This window comes from Hemitrygon akajei, chromosome 3 (genome assembly GCF_048418815.1).
Source record: "Hemitrygon akajei chromosome 3, sHemAka1.3, whole genome shotgun sequence".
Taxonomy (NCBI): domain Eukaryota; kingdom Metazoa; phylum Chordata; class Chondrichthyes; order Myliobatiformes; family Dasyatidae; genus Hemitrygon; species Hemitrygon akajei.
In genome coordinates, this window is record NC_133126.1 from 63644376 (window position 1) to 63666931 (window position 22556).

The 22556-nt window shown below is 36.0% G+C and overlaps 1 protein-coding gene across 2 annotated transcripts in view; it reads left to right on the top strand.

Moving 5' to 3' along the window:
• The window catches only part of baz1a (bromodomain adjacent to zinc finger domain, 1A), a 74409-nt gene that overhangs the window by 2802 nt on the left and 49051 nt on the right, over positions 1-22556 (top strand). For both annotated transcript variants that reach the window (XM_073040022.1, XM_073040023.1), the window contains exons 3-12: positions 4881-5159; positions 6779-6937; positions 8961-9056; positions 10495-10582; positions 12957-13091; positions 17931-18036; positions 18691-18872; positions 19260-19355; positions 20966-21104; positions 22374-22520. In XM_073040022.1, the coding sequence (XP_072896123.1) occupies positions 4881-5159; positions 6779-6937; positions 8961-9056; positions 10495-10582; positions 12957-13091; positions 17931-18036; positions 18691-18872; positions 19260-19355; positions 20966-21104; positions 22374-22520 (1427 nt within the window). The remainder of the gene's footprint in view (positions 1-4880; positions 5160-6778; positions 6938-8960; positions 9057-10494; positions 10583-12956; positions 13092-17930; positions 18037-18690; positions 18873-19259; positions 19356-20965; positions 21105-22373; positions 22521-22556) is intronic.

Genomic DNA, 22556 nt, shown 5'->3' on the forward strand with positions numbered 1-22556 from the left:
ATTCTACTTGTCATTTACTTGCCCTTCAATTGCCTATATCCATTCAATACATTTTAGCATTGTGCTAGTAGTCCATTCTTCCAGCTGGCTTTATATCTTCTCTGTTATTAGTAGTCGTCCAATTTAGATCCCAGTAGTACCCCAATGATCGTAGCCTTCCAATCTGGAAATGATTCAGTTATTCCTCCAAGAATGGCTGTAAATTAAGACTGGGAAAGCAGGGCTGGCAAGATGGCCATTTTTGAAAATTAAATAATTTGTCATTAAAGAACCCAAGATTTATGGGATGTGGGGAGGTCAGATTTTTATATTAACCCAGCCTCAGTCCATGCCAGTATATTACCCCCAAAACTGTGCTCTAATTTTGTTTAATAATCTAAAGTTCATCACTTTATTCAATTTTTTTCTGGTGGTCCAAATGCCATTTCAACTGGTTCACTTTGAACAATTCTGCTAATTGCAATCTCAAAACAAAACAACACGTATATAGTTCTATCAATGCCTCTCTCACCTTAACTAGTCTATAGCTGCTTGTTTTCCTTCTTTAAATCTGGAGGATGTATTTGCTTCCTTCATCTTGATGAGAACCATACTTGAATTTGTGTGATTTCGGTAGGTAATAATTAGTGAATCCACTTTAAACACTAGGATACAAGTTATCAAGTCCTGTTTGTTTTTTCCCTTTTACTCTCATTTGTTTCAGTGATGCCAAATACAAATCCCATTTCCAGAAAAGTTGGGATATTTTCCAAAATGTAATAAAAACAAAAATCTGTGATATGTTAATTCACGTGAACCTTTATTTAACTGACAAAAGTACAAAGAAAAGATTTTCAGTAGTTTTACTGACCAACTTAATTGTATTTTGTAAATATACACAAATTTAGAATTTGATGGCTGCAACACACAATAAAAGTTGGGACAGAGGCATGTTTACCATTGTGTTACATCACCTTTCCTTTTAATAACACTTTTTTATCGTTTTGGAACTGAGGATACTAATTGTAGTAGATTTACAATTGGAAATTTTGTCCATTCTTGCTTGATATAAGACTTCAGCTGCTCAACAGTCCGTGGTCTCCGTTGTCTGATTCTCCTCTTCATGATGCGCCATACATTTTCAATAGGAGATAGATCTGGACTGGCAGCAGGCCAGTCAAGCACACGCACTCTGTGTCTACAAAGCCACGCTGTTGTAGCCCATGCAGAATGTAGTCTGGCATTATCCTGCTGAAGTAAGCATGGATGTTCTGGGAAGAGACGTCGCCTTGATGGCAACATATGTCTCTCTCAAATCCTAATATACTCCTCAGAGTCAATGGTACCTTCACATTTATGCAACTCACCCATGCTGTGGGCACTGATGCACCCCCATACCATCACAGATGCTGGCTTTTGCACCTTTCGCTGATAACAATCAGGATGGTTGTTTTCATCTTTGGTACGGAGAACTCGACGCCGGTTTTTTTCTGAAAACTAGCTGAAATGTGGACTTAACTGACCACAGCACACGGTTCCACAGTCTTTTGGTCCATCTGAGATGAGCTCGAGCCCAGAGAACTCGCCGGCGTTTCTGCATAGAGTTGATGTATGGCTTCCTCCTTGTGTAATACAGTTTCAAGTTGCATTTCTGGATGCAGCGACGGACTATGTTAAGTGACAATGGTTTTCCGAAGTACTCCCGAGCCCAGGTGGCTATAATTGTCACAGTAGCATGACGGTTTTAGGCAGTGCCGCCTGAGGGCACGAAGATCACGCGCATTCAACAGTTGTTTCCAACGTTGCCCTTTACGCACTGAGATGTCTCTGAATTTTCTGAATCTTTTCACAATATTATGTACTGTAGATGTTGAAAGACCTAAATTCTCTGCAATCTTACGTTGGGAAATGTTCCTTTTGAACTGACTAACAATTCTCTCACGAATTTTGGTACAAAGGGGTGAGCCACGACCCATCCTTGCTCACAAAGACTGAGCCTTTGATGGATGCTACTTTTATACCCAGTCATGATACCTCACCTGCTACCAATTGGCCTGCTTAATGTGGAGTCTTCCAAACCGGTGTTACTTGAATATTCTGTGCACTTTTCAATCTTATTTTAACTCTGTCCCAACTTTTATTGTGTGTTGCAGCCATCAAATTCTAAATTTGTGTATATTTACAAAATACAATTAAGTTGGTCAGTAAAACTATTGAAAATCTTTTCTTTGTACTTTTGTCAGTTAAATAAGGGTTCACGTGAATTAACATATCACAGATTTTTGTTTTTATTGCATTTTGGAAAATATCCCAACTTTTCTGGAAATGGGGTTTGTCTTTGGGGTTGCCTTGGTCCTCAATTGAATTCTGATTCTTTTTCTCTTGTAATTCTTAGGAGATGGGTTTCTTTGTGCAGCAGTATAAGCCTTTCATTTGATTTTGTATCATCTATAACCCTGTTGATGGCTTCAAATGTTACCCGACAGTCCTTTAGGAAGTATCTGTGCTGGTGATCTTTCTATCGAATGAGAGTGAGTCACATCCATGTCATTTTTGGCAGTGCTAATAATGGAGGCCAAGTTCCCTTTCACAGAAAAAGGATTGCTCTTCTGTTGTTAATGTTCATCCCCTTGATATATCATTGATAGTGAATACAACATGTGACAAAAATTTCAAGTATTTTTACTAACAAATTGTCTGTGGACCTCCATTTAAATCTTAAAACTGTCTTGAAGGATTCCTTTCATTTACTCTTGCTGAGACTTGTAATCTTATTGTACAGTGCAAAAAAAATCTTAAACTGAATTTGTATCATTTGCATTCCTACAGATTCTATACTAAAAGTGATCTGCAGTTAAATGTGATAATATTTTGGCTTTATTTAGGGTTGCAATTGCATCGACTGTTGGCTGCTTATTATAGAAATAATATATGATGCCACTGCATAAATGCATCTTCATAAAAGTTGGTGTGTGTTTAATTTGGAAGTGTGCTTTATACTTTTAGTGCAGAAAACTATATTTTTGCAATTCAGGATGAATTTTAAATATATCTGAGATTGTAATAAATTGCTTGCATTCAATTTTTCAATTAATAAGACATCACTCGTGTACTTTGGTTCCATCTAATTAGCATCTACATCATAAACTTCTTGTGGTAACAGATTAAAGTTCATTCCATTCCTCTTTAATATGAAATGAAACTAAGATGCTATTTATACTAATAATCTAAAATTTAAAACAAACATGCTATGCAGGTCATGTGCATCTTTAGATAAATTAATTGTTTCAATTTTAGATGGGTGTTTCAATTTTAGTCCCAATTTTCATTGGAACTAGGGATAACTGCAGATTTGTGAAAGAGTTGTTTGTGAAATGGTGAGAGACAGTAAATGACCGATTTGAATGAAATTAAGTAGTAATAGGACAAGTGAGGAAATAAAAGTTTAGCTTGAAGGAGTTAGATGTAGACTGGCCATTTTCGTGATTGAAAGGAATTCTGGATGTGATTATTGAACTTGTACTGGGTCCTGAAGCTTTTAGATGTTTTGTTGGAAGAAATTGTGCTGCTCCACAAATTTGCATTGAAATTTGTAGAACTGTATCAGAACTCGGGGAGAGAGAGAGAGATTGGACTGTAATCTGAAGGAGAATCATAAAAATGAGCCTGCAATCACATTTGAGATATTTAAAGTGTATTTACTTTTCCCATAGTTATGAGCTGTATTAAATCAGAAATGAAAATTGCTACTTCACATAAAAATACTTGCTGCTGGATGTGTAAGAAGGGAAGATTTAAAAGGGTAGCATTGTAACTCCTGTGCCTATGTGATGAGATGTTTCAGGAAATGCCATGCATATTGATAGTGAAGGAAGAGTAAACCAGAACAACATAGGGGGATGATCCTTTAAAATGCTGTAACTATATAAAGATGTCACAGACAACAAATTCCATGACATATGTTAGTGATATTAAACGTGATTCTATGGTATCGGAATTTGTAAATGTTGTAATAATTGTGAGCATTTGTGGGTAAAAATGTGAACAAAGGGACTCCCTTAGTTCTGGGGTTTGTAGGTGGGGAGAAGGTTAAGAGCAAAAATGTAACTAAATTCACTTTATTTTATACCTCGAAGTTCAAAGTAAATTTATTATCAAAATATGAATGTCACCATATACAACCCTGAGATTTACTTTCTTGTGGACTTTCACAGTAGATACAAAGAAACGCAATAGGATCAATGAGAAACTGTACCCAAACAAAGATGGATGAACAATCAATGTGCAAAAGGCAAAAAAAATTGTGCAAATACATAAGAGAAAAATAAAATAATACTGAGGCATGAGTGTAGAGTTCTTGAAAGTGAGTCCATCGTGTGTGGGATCAGTTCGGTATTAGAGCGAGTGAAGTTATCCATTCTTGTTCAAGAGCCTGATTGCGGGGTAATAATTGTTCCTGAACTTGGTGGTGTGGGTGCTGAGTCTCCTGCACCTCCTTCCTAATGGCCGCAATGAGAAGAGAGCATAAACTGGATGGTGGGGGATCCTTGATGGATGCCTCTTTCCTGCAACAGCGCTCCTTGTAGATGTGGTCAGCGGTGGGGAGGGCCTTTACCCATTATGGACTGGGCTGTATCTACTACATTTTGTAGGCTTTTCTTGGGTATTAATATTTCCCTACTAGGCAGTGATGTAATAGGTCAGGATACTCTCCACTGTGCATCTATACGAATTTGCCAAAGTTTTAGATGACATGTTGAATCTGCACAAACTTCTAAGAAAGTAGAGGTGCTATAGTGCCATCTTTGTAATGGGACTTGTGTGTGGTCCCAAGATAGATCCACTGAAAAGATAATGCCAAGGAGCTTGCCTACTTAACATTGCTTTTGTTTTCTTTGCAGTGACTTTTTTGAAAGAACCATACTTTGCAACAGTCTGGTCTGGAGCTGTGCTATTACAGGAAAGCCAGGGCTAACTTACCAGGAAGCAGTTGAGTCGGAAGCCAAGGCCAGACAGAATCTTCAAAATTTCCCTGAGCCACTGGTGATGCCCATCCTTTACTTAGCATCACTTTCTTATTGCTCACGACTCCATGAACTCTGTGATGATCTCTACACGTATACACAACATCGATATTTTGCAGGAGAGATAGTGGAAGTAACTGGTCTTAATGGTCTCAGGTATTGATGTAAGATAAAATGTTAGCCCATCGAATGGGATAACTCTTTGTATTCCTCTGCCATTTTAAATTGTGGTCCACTGAATTTTTTTTCTTTAACAACCTCAAAACTGCACACTTTTGCCAATACTTGTCACAAAAGCACTTGGGATGTATTTGTATTTCTAAATGGTGTGTCACAAGTTAACTTTTCCTGTTTTTTACTCCCAATTCTCAATGTATTACTTCCTGCACTGTGATGCTATAGACAAGGGGTTCCCAGCCTTTTGTAGGCCATGGACCCCAGATTGGGAATCCCTGCTATAGATGTTACCGTGATCAATTTAACAATGTTTACATATGAATTTGAAAACATTGCTTTTTCATTAAACTGGATTGCACAGTACTGCATGGTATGTGTATCCTCTTACCTGATGGCCGTTTTCAGCAAAGCATAGTGCTGTTTTTTAAAAAAAATATTAATTGCTACAGGTTCTTTTTGCCCTTTGCTACGTCAACTAAAGTATGTTAACTTGTACACATCATGACAGTACAAATGGATCTGCAACGTCAAGGGATCAAGGTGCTCTTTTGCTTTACTGAGTAAGAAAGTCAGAAGTTCAAGTCCCATTCCAAAATGATTCCGAGTTATTTTGATGCCATACTAAAAGAGTGTGGCTTTTTAGGCTTTAACTTTGCATTTGAAAGTGGTACTTTGCTAGTTTCAGTCAAATAAAAACAAGTTGTGCTTTGCCTAACATTTGATCTACCACCAATAACACCAAAGCAAATTAATTGGTTACAGGTCTCACTGTAAGTCCCAAAGTCACTCAGGTGAGTTAGTTGCTGTATTGTAGTGCGAATATTTAAGTAGCATACTAGCTGTAAATGCCAGAGGGCATCCTACAGATGTGAAAGATACTTTTTTTTAAAATGCAAGTCTGCTTTTTTTTTGTATACTCCATCCCAGAAATAAAAACATGATTTTGAAGTTTTCTCAGATATTTGACCATTTTTTCCCCTTAAAATCTTAAAGGGCGGAAGCAATGGAACATAGGTATTTAGTTTACCTTAGAAGTGCATTGATTATAATGTAGTTATCAAATCAGACTTTAATCAGACATAAAGGCAGACTTTGAAGTTAATGTCTATATTCTCAGTAGTAAATGAAAACAATAATTTTCAGATTAAGTAGCTGGAACTTTTTTTTACCAACCCCATTCCAATAGAAGGAAAGGGTTTGGAGTGGTGTGATCCAACGCATGTGCAGAACTGCATATTTTCACGGAGTATATTGTTGAAGACTTAAGAGCACCTGCATTTTGATGTTGAGATTGTAGTGTTGACAATTTGTGTTTAGAGTATACTTAAAGTAATGAATGTACATCGTATTCCATTGACAGAATCGAGATGTATAAGCTTAAATGGTTCCTCATGAAAATGACGTGAGCATTTTCTTTAAAAGAACTGCATGTTTGGAGTACCATTTTTAAATTTATATCTCTGGATTCAAAAACAAATGAGGTGCCAAATATTTGGACAGTGATTCAAATCCAGCTAGCCTATGTTAAGTTTTCATTAGCTGTATTTGATGAAAAGTTTCTCTTTTTTTTTATTCAATTGAAATCGTTTTTTTTGTAGGCAAACATGTAAGGTTTTGGAAGTTCTGACCCCACCAATGCTAAATGGGACTGCTAATGGACACATAAGTAGCAGAACTGAAGATGTTGTAATTGTCATTAGTGATGAAAGTGACAATGAGGAGCAATCCAAAGTCCCGACAGCTTCTCCATCAATTGGGTAAATCTTTACATTGCACCTAGATAGACTAATTTGTGTTTTTAATCTGTTCTGGTTATAAATAAGATAGTTGAAAAACATCATAATATGGTGAGTGATTAGAATAACTACTAATCTCTTGTGTAGAAACAGCAATGGTTTGATGTGAACAATTTAAACCAGTCAAATGGCCCACTTTCTTTCAACTCTTTTTTTTCTATTAATTTCATTCACATGTTTTAGTTTGGCCATTTAATTCCACAATCATGCAGCTGAAATTTCTTTTCTCCCCACTTTAGAGATTCTTGTTGCTTTAAGTTATGTTTATGAAGCTGTTTCTCATTTTTTTCTTTTTAAATTTTAAATTGGCTGTCTTAACTACATGTGCCATTTTCATGAACAGGTGATGTGGAACAGTTAGAATTTACAGCAAATGCCTTTTTACAAGTTAAAAATTGTCAGTTTGAAATTGAATAAGACTTTGTAAAACCACTTATCTGATCTGTTACCTTGAAAATAATCAAAATTATAGTTTAGTGAAACTTTTTTTTGTAAAATAAGCTGATTAGCAGAATATTAGAACTTTTGGAGTGATCCATCAGAAGTGATAGATATGCTGAGCTGTTTACAGTGCTATTGGAATGGCACATATTGCATTCCAGTATTGGATGTGGTGATGAGCTTGGAAATTCAATGAAAAACATATTTGAAAATGCCAGCAAGCTCTAACTGTAGACTTGTTTTTGTACTCGACGACAATTTTTATGTCAGACTAATTGAATGTGCAGATTCACTTCTGAAGTTTTTTTTGTCAGCAAAACCAATGTGTTAACAAGTTTGAAGATTTATAGCACAAAATATCAAATCAAGCATAATATGATGTTGCCTGTTGTGATCTATAAATTAACAAAGCAGCAACATTGGTCTTAAAGATTTTGCACATCCCACCTGTGTTTATTGGATTCCTCCCACATCTCAAGTACATGCTAGTGAGTTAATTGCCCGTAATGTACATGGGTAGTTATGTAACTGGGAGGAATTGATGGGCACATGAGTGAAAATACATTACTGGGAATTAAGTAGATGAATATGACTGATAATTATTCTGTGACAGCTGGCATAGGCATAATAACTGGTCTCCCATGCCTTAAGAAAATGAAACAGCAGTGAGATAACATTTTGGGCAAACTTATATTTGACTATGAACATGGAAAAGTTAAGAGTATTTCTTATTTGGAGAAAGTGAATTGTGCATCTTTACTTTCTAGGAAATTGGGTTTCTTCAGCTGAAATTTGTTTATGGGCATCCTAATGGATGTTTATGCTGGAAAATTAAAACTCTCTTTCTTTGGAGTGCAGCAAAAACAATTACAGAGGCAACTGTAATTTGCCCAGTTATCTAACATCTTGACTTAAGCCATTCATCTTTCTCATAGATAGATAGATAGATACTTTATTCATCCCCATGGGGAAATTCAACTTTTTTCCAATGTCCCATACACTTGTTGTAGCAAAACTAATTACATACAATACTTAACTCAGTAAAAAATATGATATACATCTAAATCACTATCTCAAAAAGCATTAATAATAGCTTTTAAAAAGTTCTTAAGTCCTGGCGGTAGAATTGTAAAGCCTAATGGCATTGGGGTAGTCACCCTATAGTTTGTCAGTTAGGTGTAATCTTGTATTGTAGTCCAAACATACTTCAATTCAGTTGACACGAATGTACAAAATATTAAAATTATTTAAGTACTAGAGAGTCTGGAGTAAAGCTAAGGGAAGAACTACAGGGTTTGGATAGAAACAAAGTCTGGTACCTGCTTAAGTTTCCTTTTCGAAATCCCTACACGGATCATTTGAGAAGGTGGATAACAGTGTGGCTGAGCAGTCCACTTCAGAAAAGAAATTCAAAAAGGCTTGTACTTGAATTTTATAACCGTGGTGTATTTAATTTTAACAAAAAATGATGAAAGCTTGCCAAGTTGAGCAGCAAAATATTGTTAAAATTTGATATTGTAACCAGTGTTTGTTGTTTTTGCAGGGAAGAAAGCAAGATTGATGCATCCTTATTTAAGTACAAGGTGAAACCACTTAAAACTGAAGGAAATGAAATCATAATTAAAGCTGCCCTGATGAAGTGAGTATCTGGGATGTTTCGCTAGAAGTTTAAAATCTACATGAATATTGAAATATTTGCTGAAATCTTTGGAAATCCTATTGTCCTTTGGTTCCTTGATGGTGATTCACAGTGACCAAGACTGGTTCCTTAATACTCCCAGTTATTCAATAATCTAAATGGAAAGATGGGGAGATTACATTATTAATTAGGCAAGGTATCAGTGCAGTGGTGAGTGCTGTGGGATGTGATGAAAGTAAGCATTGGGAGGATTTTAAAAAAAAAAAGGCAAGGGTTGGAGGATGGTGTTTAAAGACCCTGATATGTTCTTGTAAAATAGGAAGCAAATTGGGGAAATATTGGCATTGTGCATATTGGTTAGACTCATCAAATTGTCAAGGTCACTGGGGAAGAAAAATGGAATGCAGCAAAGATTCTTTGTAGAGCAGTAAAGTACATCACAAAATTTAGTGTGTTATTGCATTTGTAGAGCATGTTGCAAGGCCATGCCCAAAACTGTGGACAGTTTTTAGTCTTTAAGAATACTTAAGTATTGGAGGAAATCTACAATGCTAATCCCTGGGATGAGAGTGTTGCTCTGTCATAAGCAGCAAAATGGAAAGTTAAGGTGAAAACACAAAATTGAATAGATCATGACCTATATATGGATAGATCTGAGAATGCTCAATCAAGGACATAAGTACAAGATTAGAGGTAGTCTGTGCCAGAGGACATGGCCTCAGATTAGAAGGGCATCCCTTTAGAACAGTGATGAGGAGGAATTTCTTCAGCTGGGTGGTGGTGAATCTGTGTAAGACATTTCCATAGGTGGCTGTGGAAGCCAGGTCATTGGGTATATTTAAAATGGAGGTTGACAAATTCTTGATTAGTAAAGGGTAACAAGATTATGGGGAGAAAGCAGGAAATGTGGTGAGGGGGAAAGTAAATCAGCCATGATCAAATGGCAGTGAAGACCCAGTGGGCCGAATGGCCTGATTCTGCTTTTATGTCTTATGGCCTTGGAGCACAGAAATGGGCCCTTTGGCCCATCTAGTTTCTGCCAATTTATTCTGCCTAGTCCCATCAACGCATATCTTGACTATAGTTGTCCAAATCCCTCCCACCCATGTTCTTATTTAAATTTCTCTTAAATGTTGAAATTGAACATAACTTTGGGAATTTCTTGCAGGGGTTTGCTATTCTGTAGAATTCTGAGAATCGAAGGCTAGATCAAATGTTTTTTTGAAATGAGATTATTTCAATTTTGAAAAATTGTTGAATTGAAAGAAATGGAGATAAATTTAAGGAACTTGGAATTAATCTGCATTATGGGATTTCAGAAATTGAAGAGATACAAGGGATGGGTGGTGGGCAGGTGTCTACTCCCACTGTGTGTGTGTGTGTGTGTGTGTGTGTGTATCTAAGTAGCTGTGATTTAGATTTTCTTTCCTCTTAACAGTCGCAAGAAAAATCAATATTCCCGGGATAAACTAAAGCTCTTTCTCAAACAACATTGTGAATTGCGGCATGGCAGACTTAAGGTTAAGGTAAGATTTATCATCTTGGTGTACTGGATGATCATGGATTTTCAAGGAAATATTTGTACAGTCGGCCCTCCTTATCCGCGGATGCAATCAACCGTGGATCAGGAAAACCTGGAAGTTCTCTGTCCAGCACTCGTTGTTTGAGCATGTACACACTTTTTCTTATCATTTTCCCTAAACAATACAACTAACAATTATTTACATAGCATTTACATTGTATTAGGTATTATAAGTAATCTAGAGATGATTTAAAAGTACAGGCAGTCCCCGGGTTATGAATGAATTCTGCTCCTGAGTCCGTCTTTAAGTCGGATTTGAAGTCCGAACAGGTACATCCAGTATTATGTAGCCTCAGTTAGTAAAATATTTGTCTTGTATATAGTATATATTTTACCTTTCTGTGCATATAAAACACTTAAGAAACATAAGTATTTCAATAATTAAACCACTGCCTTGCTTAGTAATAAGTGTAGCTTTCGTTGAGGCAGGGCCTTTCAAATACTCCATTAAAATTGTTCCAATCGTTGACCAACTGTAGTCTAATGCTTTCCCAATGACTGATGGCGTTTCACCTCTTTCCGATCGCTTTATTACTTCCACTTTATTTTCAATCGAGATCGTGATTATTTTTGTGAACAGAAACACTGCGGATTCAGAGGTCCGCCGCCAGGTTCTAATGTCCACTGCACTGAGACAGATTAAGTAAGGTCTGGGGTTCTGCTGGGTCCTAAAGACCACCTCATTGCAACAGGTTAAATAAGGGACTTGAGCATCCGTGTTTTTTGGTATCCGCGGTGGGGGGGGGGGGGGCCCCAGAACCAATCCCCCGCGGATAAGGAGGGCTGACTGTATTGTTAACATAATTGTTGGCGAATGATTGCAGGCTTTGCCCTTGTACCTGCTGGTGGCTTTCTTTCTAATCAGTTTTTACATTGAACTGTATGTATCTTGAAATGACACCAAGTATGCTGCATAAATCTTGAAGAAAGCCTACAATAGTCTTATTTTTCATTGCAGTTTCTTTCCACTAGAACTATCCTGCTTAAGTTAGGCCTATGAACTCTCCGTGCTGATATAAATACAATTTTAAAGTATCCTATATTTTAAAAATGGTAAATTCAAATGTTGAACATTTGGTATAGAATAAGATTCTGATTTGGTTTATATTGCTCCAATGTTGAGGATAAAGAATGAACTGAGACGTAATCCATGGTGTCCTATAGCATTCATTTTCACTTTGCTTTTCGTATTAGATTTTTGTTTTTGTTGCTTTTTTTCTTCCCTTTTGACCTGCCACTAGAGGGTGTAGGAGTTGTATCCTTGTAAGTGGTAGTTAAGCAATATCTAATTTTATAATTTCAAAATGGATGCTACATTGAATCAGAAGTCATTTGAGAGTTTAAATACAAGAGAAAGATAGTTTTGAGGTTCTACTGCTTCAAAACTATTAACCCCATACTAGATCCACAAATTGTGAACTTATTCTTTGCCTTTCTCCAGTATCTTAGTTTTAAGTTTTCATCGTAACCCTGCTTATGAAGTGTGAGGCTGAATACTGCAGGTAATAAAAATCTGAAGTCACAAATTGTGGGAAATATTCAACAGATCAGACAAGCATTTGCAGGTTGAAAAATAGGGTTAGTGCTTCTGGTAAATGATCTTGTTAAAATTTTGTTTTTATTCATAAATGTGAACTATTGAGATGAAAAATTCATATAATCTCATACATGAAAGCATTGGGGAAATGTATCCATTCAGGCTTTCTGTTTATGCCTCGCCTAATCCAAATTCTTTTTGCTGGCTGGTGGTGTGGTAGCATCCGCAGTAGATTTCGAGGTGAAAGCTCTCGGGTTTGAATCCGGCCAGCTCCTTGCCTGCTTCCATCTATGCTGGGTTAAGCATTGAGCTAGCAATTCAGTCTTGTACAAAAAAATGACAACATGCTAAAGAAATGACAAGGTTGCCACCTCATGCACCACGAGGAACAACAATCCAAATTTATCTGCCCTTATTGCCATTGATGACGTGCTGTGTCCGAACCAGCATGTAGAAATAAAGATTTGGACACTTTCCTCTGTAGAGTTACTAGTTCTATATTCTCAGGACATTAAAAATGATCTTTATCTCTTGTTCCTAACCATGCTAGGTCATCCTTGATTGGTCCATAAGTATATTGTGCATGCTTTACCAATTCCAACTTTTGAGGATTAATTGTTATCATGAAATTCTTTTTCTAAAATCCAGTTCAAATGTCTTTTCACTATCAGCATATTTAAAATACATCTGGTTATATTCAGTTGAGAGAAAAAGGTTGCTTGTGTTGTACATGGTTCACCTTGTGGATACATTTAACTCCAATGTCTTTGCTTTTATTCAGTCTACTACAATAGATAAATACAAGCTTTCAGAGCAGAACTTTTTACATTTATTTCCGGATGATCTATCAACATTTGCCTTGGGTTCTAACAAAGGCCGAGTAAGGATTCCGAAGAACTGTTCTTCATTAACAAATGTGAGTATCAAGTACCTTAACTTTAAGATGCTAGTTATCAGGCAATAGCTTTAAATGTTATGATTTCTAGATAATTGAGTTGATGTTGAATGAAATATTTGGGATTTAAAGATGCTACTGTAATTTCTGAAAATATTTTTTGCTTTGTTACCTGATTTTTAAATTTCATGCTATTGAATTTTACATTGGAATTGAGTGTAAACTGATTTCAAGTAACTTAAAACAACATTTTAAGTATTATTGCTTCAGGTCAAAGTATTAGATGTGTTTCCAAATATTTTAATTCGTTTAGTTCACATAGATCCATCAACCTATTTTTTAAATTAATCCTGTGATCACTATTCTTAAAGTTTTGATTATCATTTGTAAAAATATTTTCCAACTTCAGTCCTGAAAGTTTGGCAGACAGGAGAGATGATGCCTTTTCGTCTAAGCTCAGAGCCACGGTGGTTTCACTCCATTTTTTTTTTTAGTTGGTTTAATACCTTGGAAACTCCTGCCGTGTCATTGCTTCAAATTAGAGGGAATTCACCCTTGTTTAATCCTTGGCTCACTGTGCCATGCACTGAGAATGCATGGGATGGAACAGTAACCCAGCTAGTAGAACCATGCTTTAGTGCTATAGACACAGTTTTAATCTAACCTCATGCTCTCTGTGTTGAGTTTGCATGTTTTTCTGTGACCACATGGTTATTTTCATGACCATGACTGCCATCTCTTCAAGTGTATTTGTTATCGATAAAAATTGAACATTTACAGAAGCAGGGGTAAACCATAAGGACCCTGCCTTGCTGTTCAATATGACTATGATTAATCTTGTGTCTCTCCGCCTCTTGTACTTCTGGACAGCCATCTGATTCGATTTTTAGGTTTAGAGGTCTATTGATCTCGAATTATTTACGTTCAATGACAAAGTATTCACAACTTTTAGATGAGGGATTCCAAAGGTTTGTATCTCTGTAAAGATATTTGCCCTCATTTCAGTAATAAATGGCAGATCCTTCTTTTGTAATTGTACCCCTTTGTTATCTATTTAGAGGAAATAGTCTCCTGTTATCTGCCTTGTCAAGCCCCATCATAAAATCATAGAAATAGCTTTAGTAGGCCATATAGCCCTTTAAGCCTAGACTGTTATCAGTCCTTTTATCCCGGAAATTGGTCTGGTACCAGAAATCTTGTTGGTCCCTTCTCGGGTAAGACCATGACATTTAGTCTGCGATGTTGCGATGAAGATGACTGATCAGAGCAATCTGATCCTAGAAGCTCCTTTCACACAAATGACAAAGGTGTGGGATGCTGTAGCATCAATGGTTCTTGTTTTTTGAGATTCCCTTTTTTGGTTTGCTTTCTCCTTCCTGCTTTCCTCATATGCTCAAGCACTTTTTTATGCAGATGTTCAAAAAGGACAATCCAATGCTTCTTGTTCTCAGTGGTATATGACAGTGTTGAAACTCTTCTAAGTGTCTTTGAATCTTTTTCTGTGTACCACTTGATTGTTCACTCTCAGTAAGCACTCCATAAAATAGTTTCTTTGATATTGTGTCATCAGCCATTCTTCTGACTATTTGATCTGTGATTCTTTTTGTAGTGCATATATGGTGGTGAGCATTGCTGAGTTCAGAATGTATCTGATATCTTGCTTTGTTACTTGATGTGAAGTACTCTGAGTTGAGTTTTCACATGGAAGTGTTTAAGCTGTCATACAAACTCATAGCCTTGTTTCATATCATTGGTGACCAGAACTGGGTCTGAAGACTCAAATCATCCATTACTCTGGCCATTATTTGTCATGATGTTGTTGGACAATTGTAAATATTTCAGGACAACCTTGCAATGAGTCTTGCAGAGATCTTCCATAGGACCTCATAACAAACCATATCAAAAGGTTTAGTGATGTCAACAAAGATGGTGATCAAATTGCAATAATGTTAGCACCTCCCTTGACTCATTGCAGGGGTGTCTACTGTTCCATACCCTTCATGAAATCATCTGAGATAGCCTCCCATTCCTTCATCTCCCTAGACATAATAGCCGATCTTCTCACATCTTAGACCTTTGATCCTTGATCCTTAATTCTCATGTATTTCTTAGATTAATTCTAATTCTTTGGGTGTTTAAACTCCAAAGTGCAGAGACAAAAATTGAAAGTGCATCCTGCTGATCTTTGTGTCTCAGTGGTGTAAGGTGTTCTGGTTTTCACGTATATTGTGTCTTGCCTGATTACTTTTTGCAGATTATCCACCTGTTGTCCTTCATCCTTATCTTTGTGCTGACTTTGATGTAGATAACTGTTATACATTGAGTTGGGTTTTGAGTCCTGTATGGTCAGGGTTGCTGATTCTTTCTGTCTCTGGACTCTTTCTTAGTTTTGGTCAAGTGTTTCCAAATTGCTTGATAATTAAATAGCATGCATAGTTAATTGTGGAATATAAATTTAAGACTGACATTTTTGTATCTTAAATTCAATTCTGTGAATTGAATTGACTTTATTTCTTACATCCTTCACATAAGGTGTAAAAAATTTTTTACATTGCATGACAGTCTAAATGTGCAAATTATAGTAATTTGTACTAAATATTATGTATAGTAAGATGTACACAGAGCAGTCAATATAGCTTAAAAATACGATTGTGTCAGTGTGAATTAATCAGTCTGATGGCCTGGTGGAAGAAGCTGTTCGGAGCCTGTTGGTCCTGGCTTTTATGCTATGATAGAAGTTAGTGTTTGATATTGTTTTTAATGACTCCCTACTAATCAATACAGTGGATTCTAGTTAATAGGCCCATTTGTTAATTGGAGCAGCTGCTTATTTGGAACAATTTTTAAAGAGCAAAAACTAATTGAAAAATATAGATGGGATTCCCTTTATTTGGGACACTGTACAGCTTAACTAAGACCAGAGAATGTTGCAGAAAAATTTCTAACTAGCTTCATTAAATACTGTACCATGCTTAGAGCAAACAGTTTTTAAATAATTGTCACTAATAGTTGGTGAGAAATAAGCAATTAAGATAATTCAGGATTGTTTTGCTCACTGTGGTTTAAAGTATTCAGGCTTGGATATTCCAGGAGTGGCTGGGAATGAAAGTAAAACGATTTCACTACTTCAAGTTAGGAACCATAAAAAATTTAAAGGTATTGACGATTGTCTTGAATGTTACAATGCAAATGAAGATTTGGACAAAGCAATTAACAAAAGCATTGTATGATGGTGTTGCATTATCTGCACTAGGTAACTGTGTTGATTTTGTTTGTTTACAGTCAAAGGGACACAGCAGCATACACTTCATGAATTTCTCCAACAAATATTAGGAATTAATATACACATTGATGTACTGTAGTAGTCTAATTTGTTCTGTTTCATTCAAATATATAATTTATTACCTAGTTAAAATTAGTTTGTTTTTTTTTATACCATTTTAACTATTTCCACAAACTTCGTCTAATTGAGGTAACCGCTTAATTGGACCAAAAAGTACTGGTCCCGATGTGGTCCAATTAGCTGGAATCTTCTATTTACAAACTACATCTGCCAATAATGCCTTCAGTATTTCATCTGCCACCTTCTTACGTACTCAGCTGGTATAAAACTACCCCTTTGCCAACTGTCAACTGGCTTTCCTGCCTGACTTTGTTTTGCTAGCATGTCAGATGCTTTGCACTGTCTTTTTACCTGGCAATTAATATTGATTAGCTGATCAAATTTTTCATCAATCATAAATTAATTTTGTTGTCAAAAATTTGATTCTAGTGCAAATAAACAATTTTTAAATAAACAGTATTAATAAACTATTATCTGTCCCATGCTCTAATTCTACTGTAATTGGGCGTTTTGGTTTCGAAGTTGGGCGTCCTGCATCCCTCTCTCCCTCCCTCTTTATTTGCTCTACCCCAAAAAGTAGGTAGCTGATTTATTTTTTTAAAATGAAACTGATGGATGTAAGAGTTGTGAATAGATTGTAGCTGTCTTTGTCATTTGTTAGAGAAGACTGTAAGGAGATTTTGTACTCCTGTTTAGCTTATCTGGTTGGTTGTACAAGGACACAGCAGCTTGTAGCTATTGGAGGCATAACTTAATTTCTGTTCTTATGGTCTTTTTCTAATCAAACATTGTTTATTCACCATGACATTTGCTTGTTCTGGTTTCAAAATTTGCTGTTCAGGAGTAGGTATAAAAATTGAGAATGCACTTTTTATCCCTCCCTTTCACTATTTTCCATGGAAAGTCATGTCACCTTTCGTTCAGACCACTGAAGTGGCCAAAATCAGTCTTTTTGAAAACTCTTTAGAAATGTTTAAAATATCAGTTTTGGTAGTATATGTGGAAATACAGCAAAATTACTATTTTGGTTCAATGATCTTTCAGCAGAACTAGAAAAAAGCTTAAAAGTAAGGGAAAGGAAAAACAGAAATTAGTGATTAACGAATGAATTAAAACAAAGGAACTTGTGATATATTCTAGGGTGTATGTGGCAACATAATCGTTTTTTTAAATTGCACATGGTTTTTGGGTCCAGAAGGGTGGTTGGGAGATAAAATGCTGTTTATCAAATTATATGTTGTGACAACATGGTAGGCTGAGGACTTAAGTCAGTATGGAAGTGGAACAGGGAAGTTGATCAACATTTAGGTCATATTTCCTGATGCACTGAAAGCATTCTCCAAAATGCTGCTTTCCAGTTTAAAGAAAAACACATTATATATGGTGAAATTTGTATTAATGTGTGAGATATGGATAAGTTTGTGTTTCACTTAAAAAGGGTGTGGGAATCTGGGTGGTGAAAAGAAGGAAAATAACTAAGTATATTGAAATACTGACTAACCTATTTAATTATCTAGTCACAGTCTGATAGTGCTACTGACGGGGAGGATGCATCAAGGCACAAAACCAAACCTGCACAAGAAATTGAAAAGTTGCACAGGCAAAAAGAAATGAGAGCACTAGGTAAACCATGTTTTGTTTTCCATCCTGAAGAGCAGTCAATGACTTATTTCCAAGCTTCCTTTTACTGCCAGATTGTAAAAGGAAAGGGGATTAATTGTGTAGTTTTTGGATTCCATTTTCATTTTGCCGCCTTAATACAGTTGGTACGTGCTTGAAATTCAAGTACAGGTAATCATGGTTGATGGATGTGGGGCTGGAATGTTAATCTGGTCAATAAGAGTACATCATTTGAGAAGCGTATGGAATTGGAAATTATAATGGTATACAAGAGAAGGTGTGGCAGTTTATTTGCTAGCAATGTGGTACAAACTGAGACAAGAAACAAAATATAGATCAATTAAAGAAAACAGCATTGTTTAATGTGATAATGCTTTTGAACAATTGAAATGTTTGGTAAGTTTGTCATGGACAATGGTGCCCAGAAGCATTGGAAAGGTGTTTCAGAAAGTTAGTTTATTGTATTTGAGATCTTTTGAGAACTTAAAAGGGGCAGAATCTGCTAAGTAGCATCAGTGACGGGTTAAAAAAATCTTGAAAATAAAAATTGGTGCGTTCCATAAATTGTCAAGATTATTGCCAAAGTTATGTTTTTGTTAACTTGCATTTTCAGAATAGTTTCCAGCTTGATTAATTAATTTCTTATTTCTCTGAAAGCCAAAAGGAGGAAAGAGGAGGAACTAGCAAATGAGTTAAAGAAAAGAAAGGAGATTTTGGAAGCTAAAAAGAAAGAAAAAGAGGACAAAGAGAAGAAAAAAGAAGAATTAAAGAAAATATTAGAACAAGCGAAAATGAAAAGGAAAGAAGAAAAGGAACGCTTAAAATTGGAGAAAGAGAAGGTAATGAATAATAGTTTGACTCAATTAAAATGCAGACTACAGTTTTCAAAAAGTGTGTTCATTACTTATAACTTGATTTATTTTCAGTTGAATGATACATGCTCTTATTGCAAGACTGCACATGGTTTTATCACCTATAACTTAACTATTTTTAAACTGCTTGTTCTTTCTTTTTCCCTTGTCTTCCCACCTACATCTGTCACTCAACTGATTCCTTTGTATCATTAGAGGAAATTGAAACCTGACGTTTCTTTAATTTGCCTTAACTACCTTGATTTTGGCTTGTGTTTGGCCAGAGATGTTGTCATCAAAATTAATTTCCACTTACAAAATTATTAGAGTCTGATTTTAGGTGTGCATAATTAAAATTCGGTCTCCTTAAAACAGGAAAGAGAGAAACTACGAGAAGAAAAGAAAAAGTATGCTGAATATCTTAAGGAATGGAATAAACCCCGTGAAGATATGGAATGTGAGGACTTAAAGGTAACTGTGAGGTTTTTAAAGTTTATGTACTTTCTATGAATAACTGCTTAAAATCCATATGTGTTATTAACAGCCATTTAGAAAATGCGATAATAATGGATGTAATTCTGGAGTCCTCCCACAAGATGGTGGTATACTTTTACTTCTGCCTCTTCAAATGATGTTTGTTCTGACTAATCATGAGCCATGCCATTAGAAATTGTCATAATTTGCACATAATATTCTACTGTGTCATATTCTTCCTGTGTTATTTTCTCAGGTCCATCTTTTAAATTGCATCTGGTAATAACATTTGCTAAAATTGCTGTCAAAGCCATAGCATAACTGATTCTTCCTTTTTATACTGCCATTTTTATTTATTTTCTCTACAGTCCATTATTGTCCTCCTCTTGAAAGTATTACTTTTTCAATGGCTGTGGGCAGAGCAAGCAAAACATTTTTTTAATGTGTCCATAATTGCAATTGATAAATTGATCTAATTGCTTGAATCTTTTAAATACAAAGTTCAAGGATTTCAACCAAGGATACAGTAATCAATGATTAGCAACAATACAGGGTTTTGTGTGAATTGAAGTCTCCTAAAGTGGTTGTATTTCCATGGACCCATTGATCTTGTCTTGTGCAGCAGTGGATGTGACAGAAATTTGGTGATGTGCTTCAGTGCACCTCGTGGGTAATATAAAAGTTGAATGAGTAGAATTGGCTGAGGGAGATGGGACGAAGAAGCATTGGTTGGGCATGAAATGTAAGATTGATGTATCAAGAATAGGCCTATCAACATAGTGGTTTGTGATTGTGATAGATGGATGTACTGCAGAGAGTTAAATGGAATGGATCTGCAAACTGGGAAGCAAGAGTAATGGGCATATGATTCGAATGAGGCAATAAATGAGAAGAAGCCAGTTGAATTTTAAAATGCAGTTTCCCCACTCTAGATACTCAGAGATGGGTTCTATATCATGACATCTCTCAAGGAAAGGAGACCAGAAGGGTACAGAAGAGAAACTGGATAAAGATCAATTTGCTGTACAAAGATGGTATAACTGAGAGACCATGTGCTTTGATTTAACTAGGAGCAGTTGCACAGGAAATCCACATGGAATATGCTGCGCATGCATGTCACAGCAAGCACTTAAATTAGTTAGCATCTTGATTAGAAAATGGCACTCTCTTCTGCATCTGTGAGCACTCCAATAATGTACTATACATTATCTCAGTACCTCTGTCGTTACTAATTTTCTGTTTGTGGTATCTATGTGCAACTATCTGAAGGTGTAGTGATAATATATTGGCTGGTTGTACAAGAAATCTTAAATGCCTGACTTCAAGAATCACAAAACTGCTGCTGACTGTCTTGGGCTGATGTTTCTCATATTGTCAATTCACAATGTTTAATGTTAATGTATGATCCTAAATCCTGAGATGTAGATGCTAAAAATGCCAAGGAGTGTTTTAAATAGCTGTGTGATTAGATAACCAGCTGATCTGTTTACTTGCACATGCACTAAGAACTCTTACTTTGATAAATGAGTTTGCAATATTAAAATAATTTGCAATTGTTTTGAATTAATATTGCATAATGTCCATTGCCAATATTTTTTAATTCATAGGAACTTCCTTCTCCAACACCTGTGAAGACCAGATTACCATCAGAACTGTTTGGTGATGCATTGATGGTTCTAGAGTTTTTGCATGCATTTGGAGAGCTATTTGACCTCCAGGATGAGTTTCCAGATGGTGTGAGTCTAGGTAATAATTTTGAATTGTGAAATTAGATGTTTGTGCAAGTAAAATAATGATTAGCCGAAAGTTTGCTTATGGGTGGGTTCAAGTATAGATAAATTCACGTTGGGGCCTAGGATATGCTATTGGCACTCTTGTTGCTATCTTTAATAGATTTCATGTTCATGACAGAGTATTTACACTGTTGTTTCTGTATTGCTGTTAGATGGGGAATTCTGAAATACAAGTTTAGTGATGTCATTATCATAAGTCCAAGAAGCTGGATTTCCACAAGATCTTGTATGTAGTGTGTTGCTGCAAATAGTGTACTTTTTTTTTAAGTCAAGAGGCGAATTGCTCATCAAAATACCTGAACTTTTTCCCTAGGTCTTGCACTCAACAATAATATAAGCACATCTTGAAGATTTCTTTTATTAACCATCATAGTACTTTTTTATGTTCTGTATGTCATCCCATACTAAACAAATATTACTGTTGGTTGTGAACCAAAGAATTTCATGTCTGCCTTCCTATGTATTTTGGGTCTTGTTCTACCTACAACTAGAGAAATGCCACCAAATAGGTCTCTGCAAAGTATGTCAAATGCAAAAGCCAACTTAACAGTGTCCTGGCCTAGATAAAATCCCTAGCTTTGAGAATCTAATCACATTTGGTCAAATCCATTGATATGGAAATATACTTTGCTTGCTGGGCATTAGATTCCTGAAATGAAGATAGAGTTTTGTCATGGAGAGAGATTATTAGCTCGGGGGAGATTCAATGATCTTCTCAGAGCCACCTTGAAATCCAGTATTTCCACTCATTCCTCTAGATCTGATTTGTTTCTACTCAAGAGTGGAGGACTAGTATTTTGGATGGTACTGAACATGAAAGAAGGAGCATGTCTCTTGCAAAACTGCCAGATCACTAATTCCATCAGACCAGGGGCCTGTTGTGTAGAAGAATTCGTGGTTTCACATTGGCTTTCCCAGTAACCTCAGGACCCACAAAAATGCACAAAGGGCAAGTTTCCCACTTTCTCAAGGGACCACTTATGATGATGGAGAATTCTATATTGGAACTGAGGCAGCTTAATAACTGGCAACAAATGTATTTTATCACTCCCATTTAAAAGACTATAACTTGATAATGAAACTAATCTTTCTAATTGTTTGAAGTAAACCAGAATTTTTCCACTACTTTAGATGTGCAATAATATTCTCAGAATATTTAAGATTCTAAGATTTATCGTTGCAAAATTGCTGATCTGATGGAATGATTCTGATTAATTCACAGAAAGTCTAGAGGAAGCACTTGTTGGGAATGACACGGAAGGACCACTCTGTGAATTGCTGTTTTTTTTCCTAACTGCAATCTTCCAGGCACATGCAGAGGAAGAGGAAGAAGTAGCCAAAGAACAACTAAAGGAACCAGATCCTAAAGGTAGAGATTGGTTTGAAGATCCAGATTAGTGGTGTA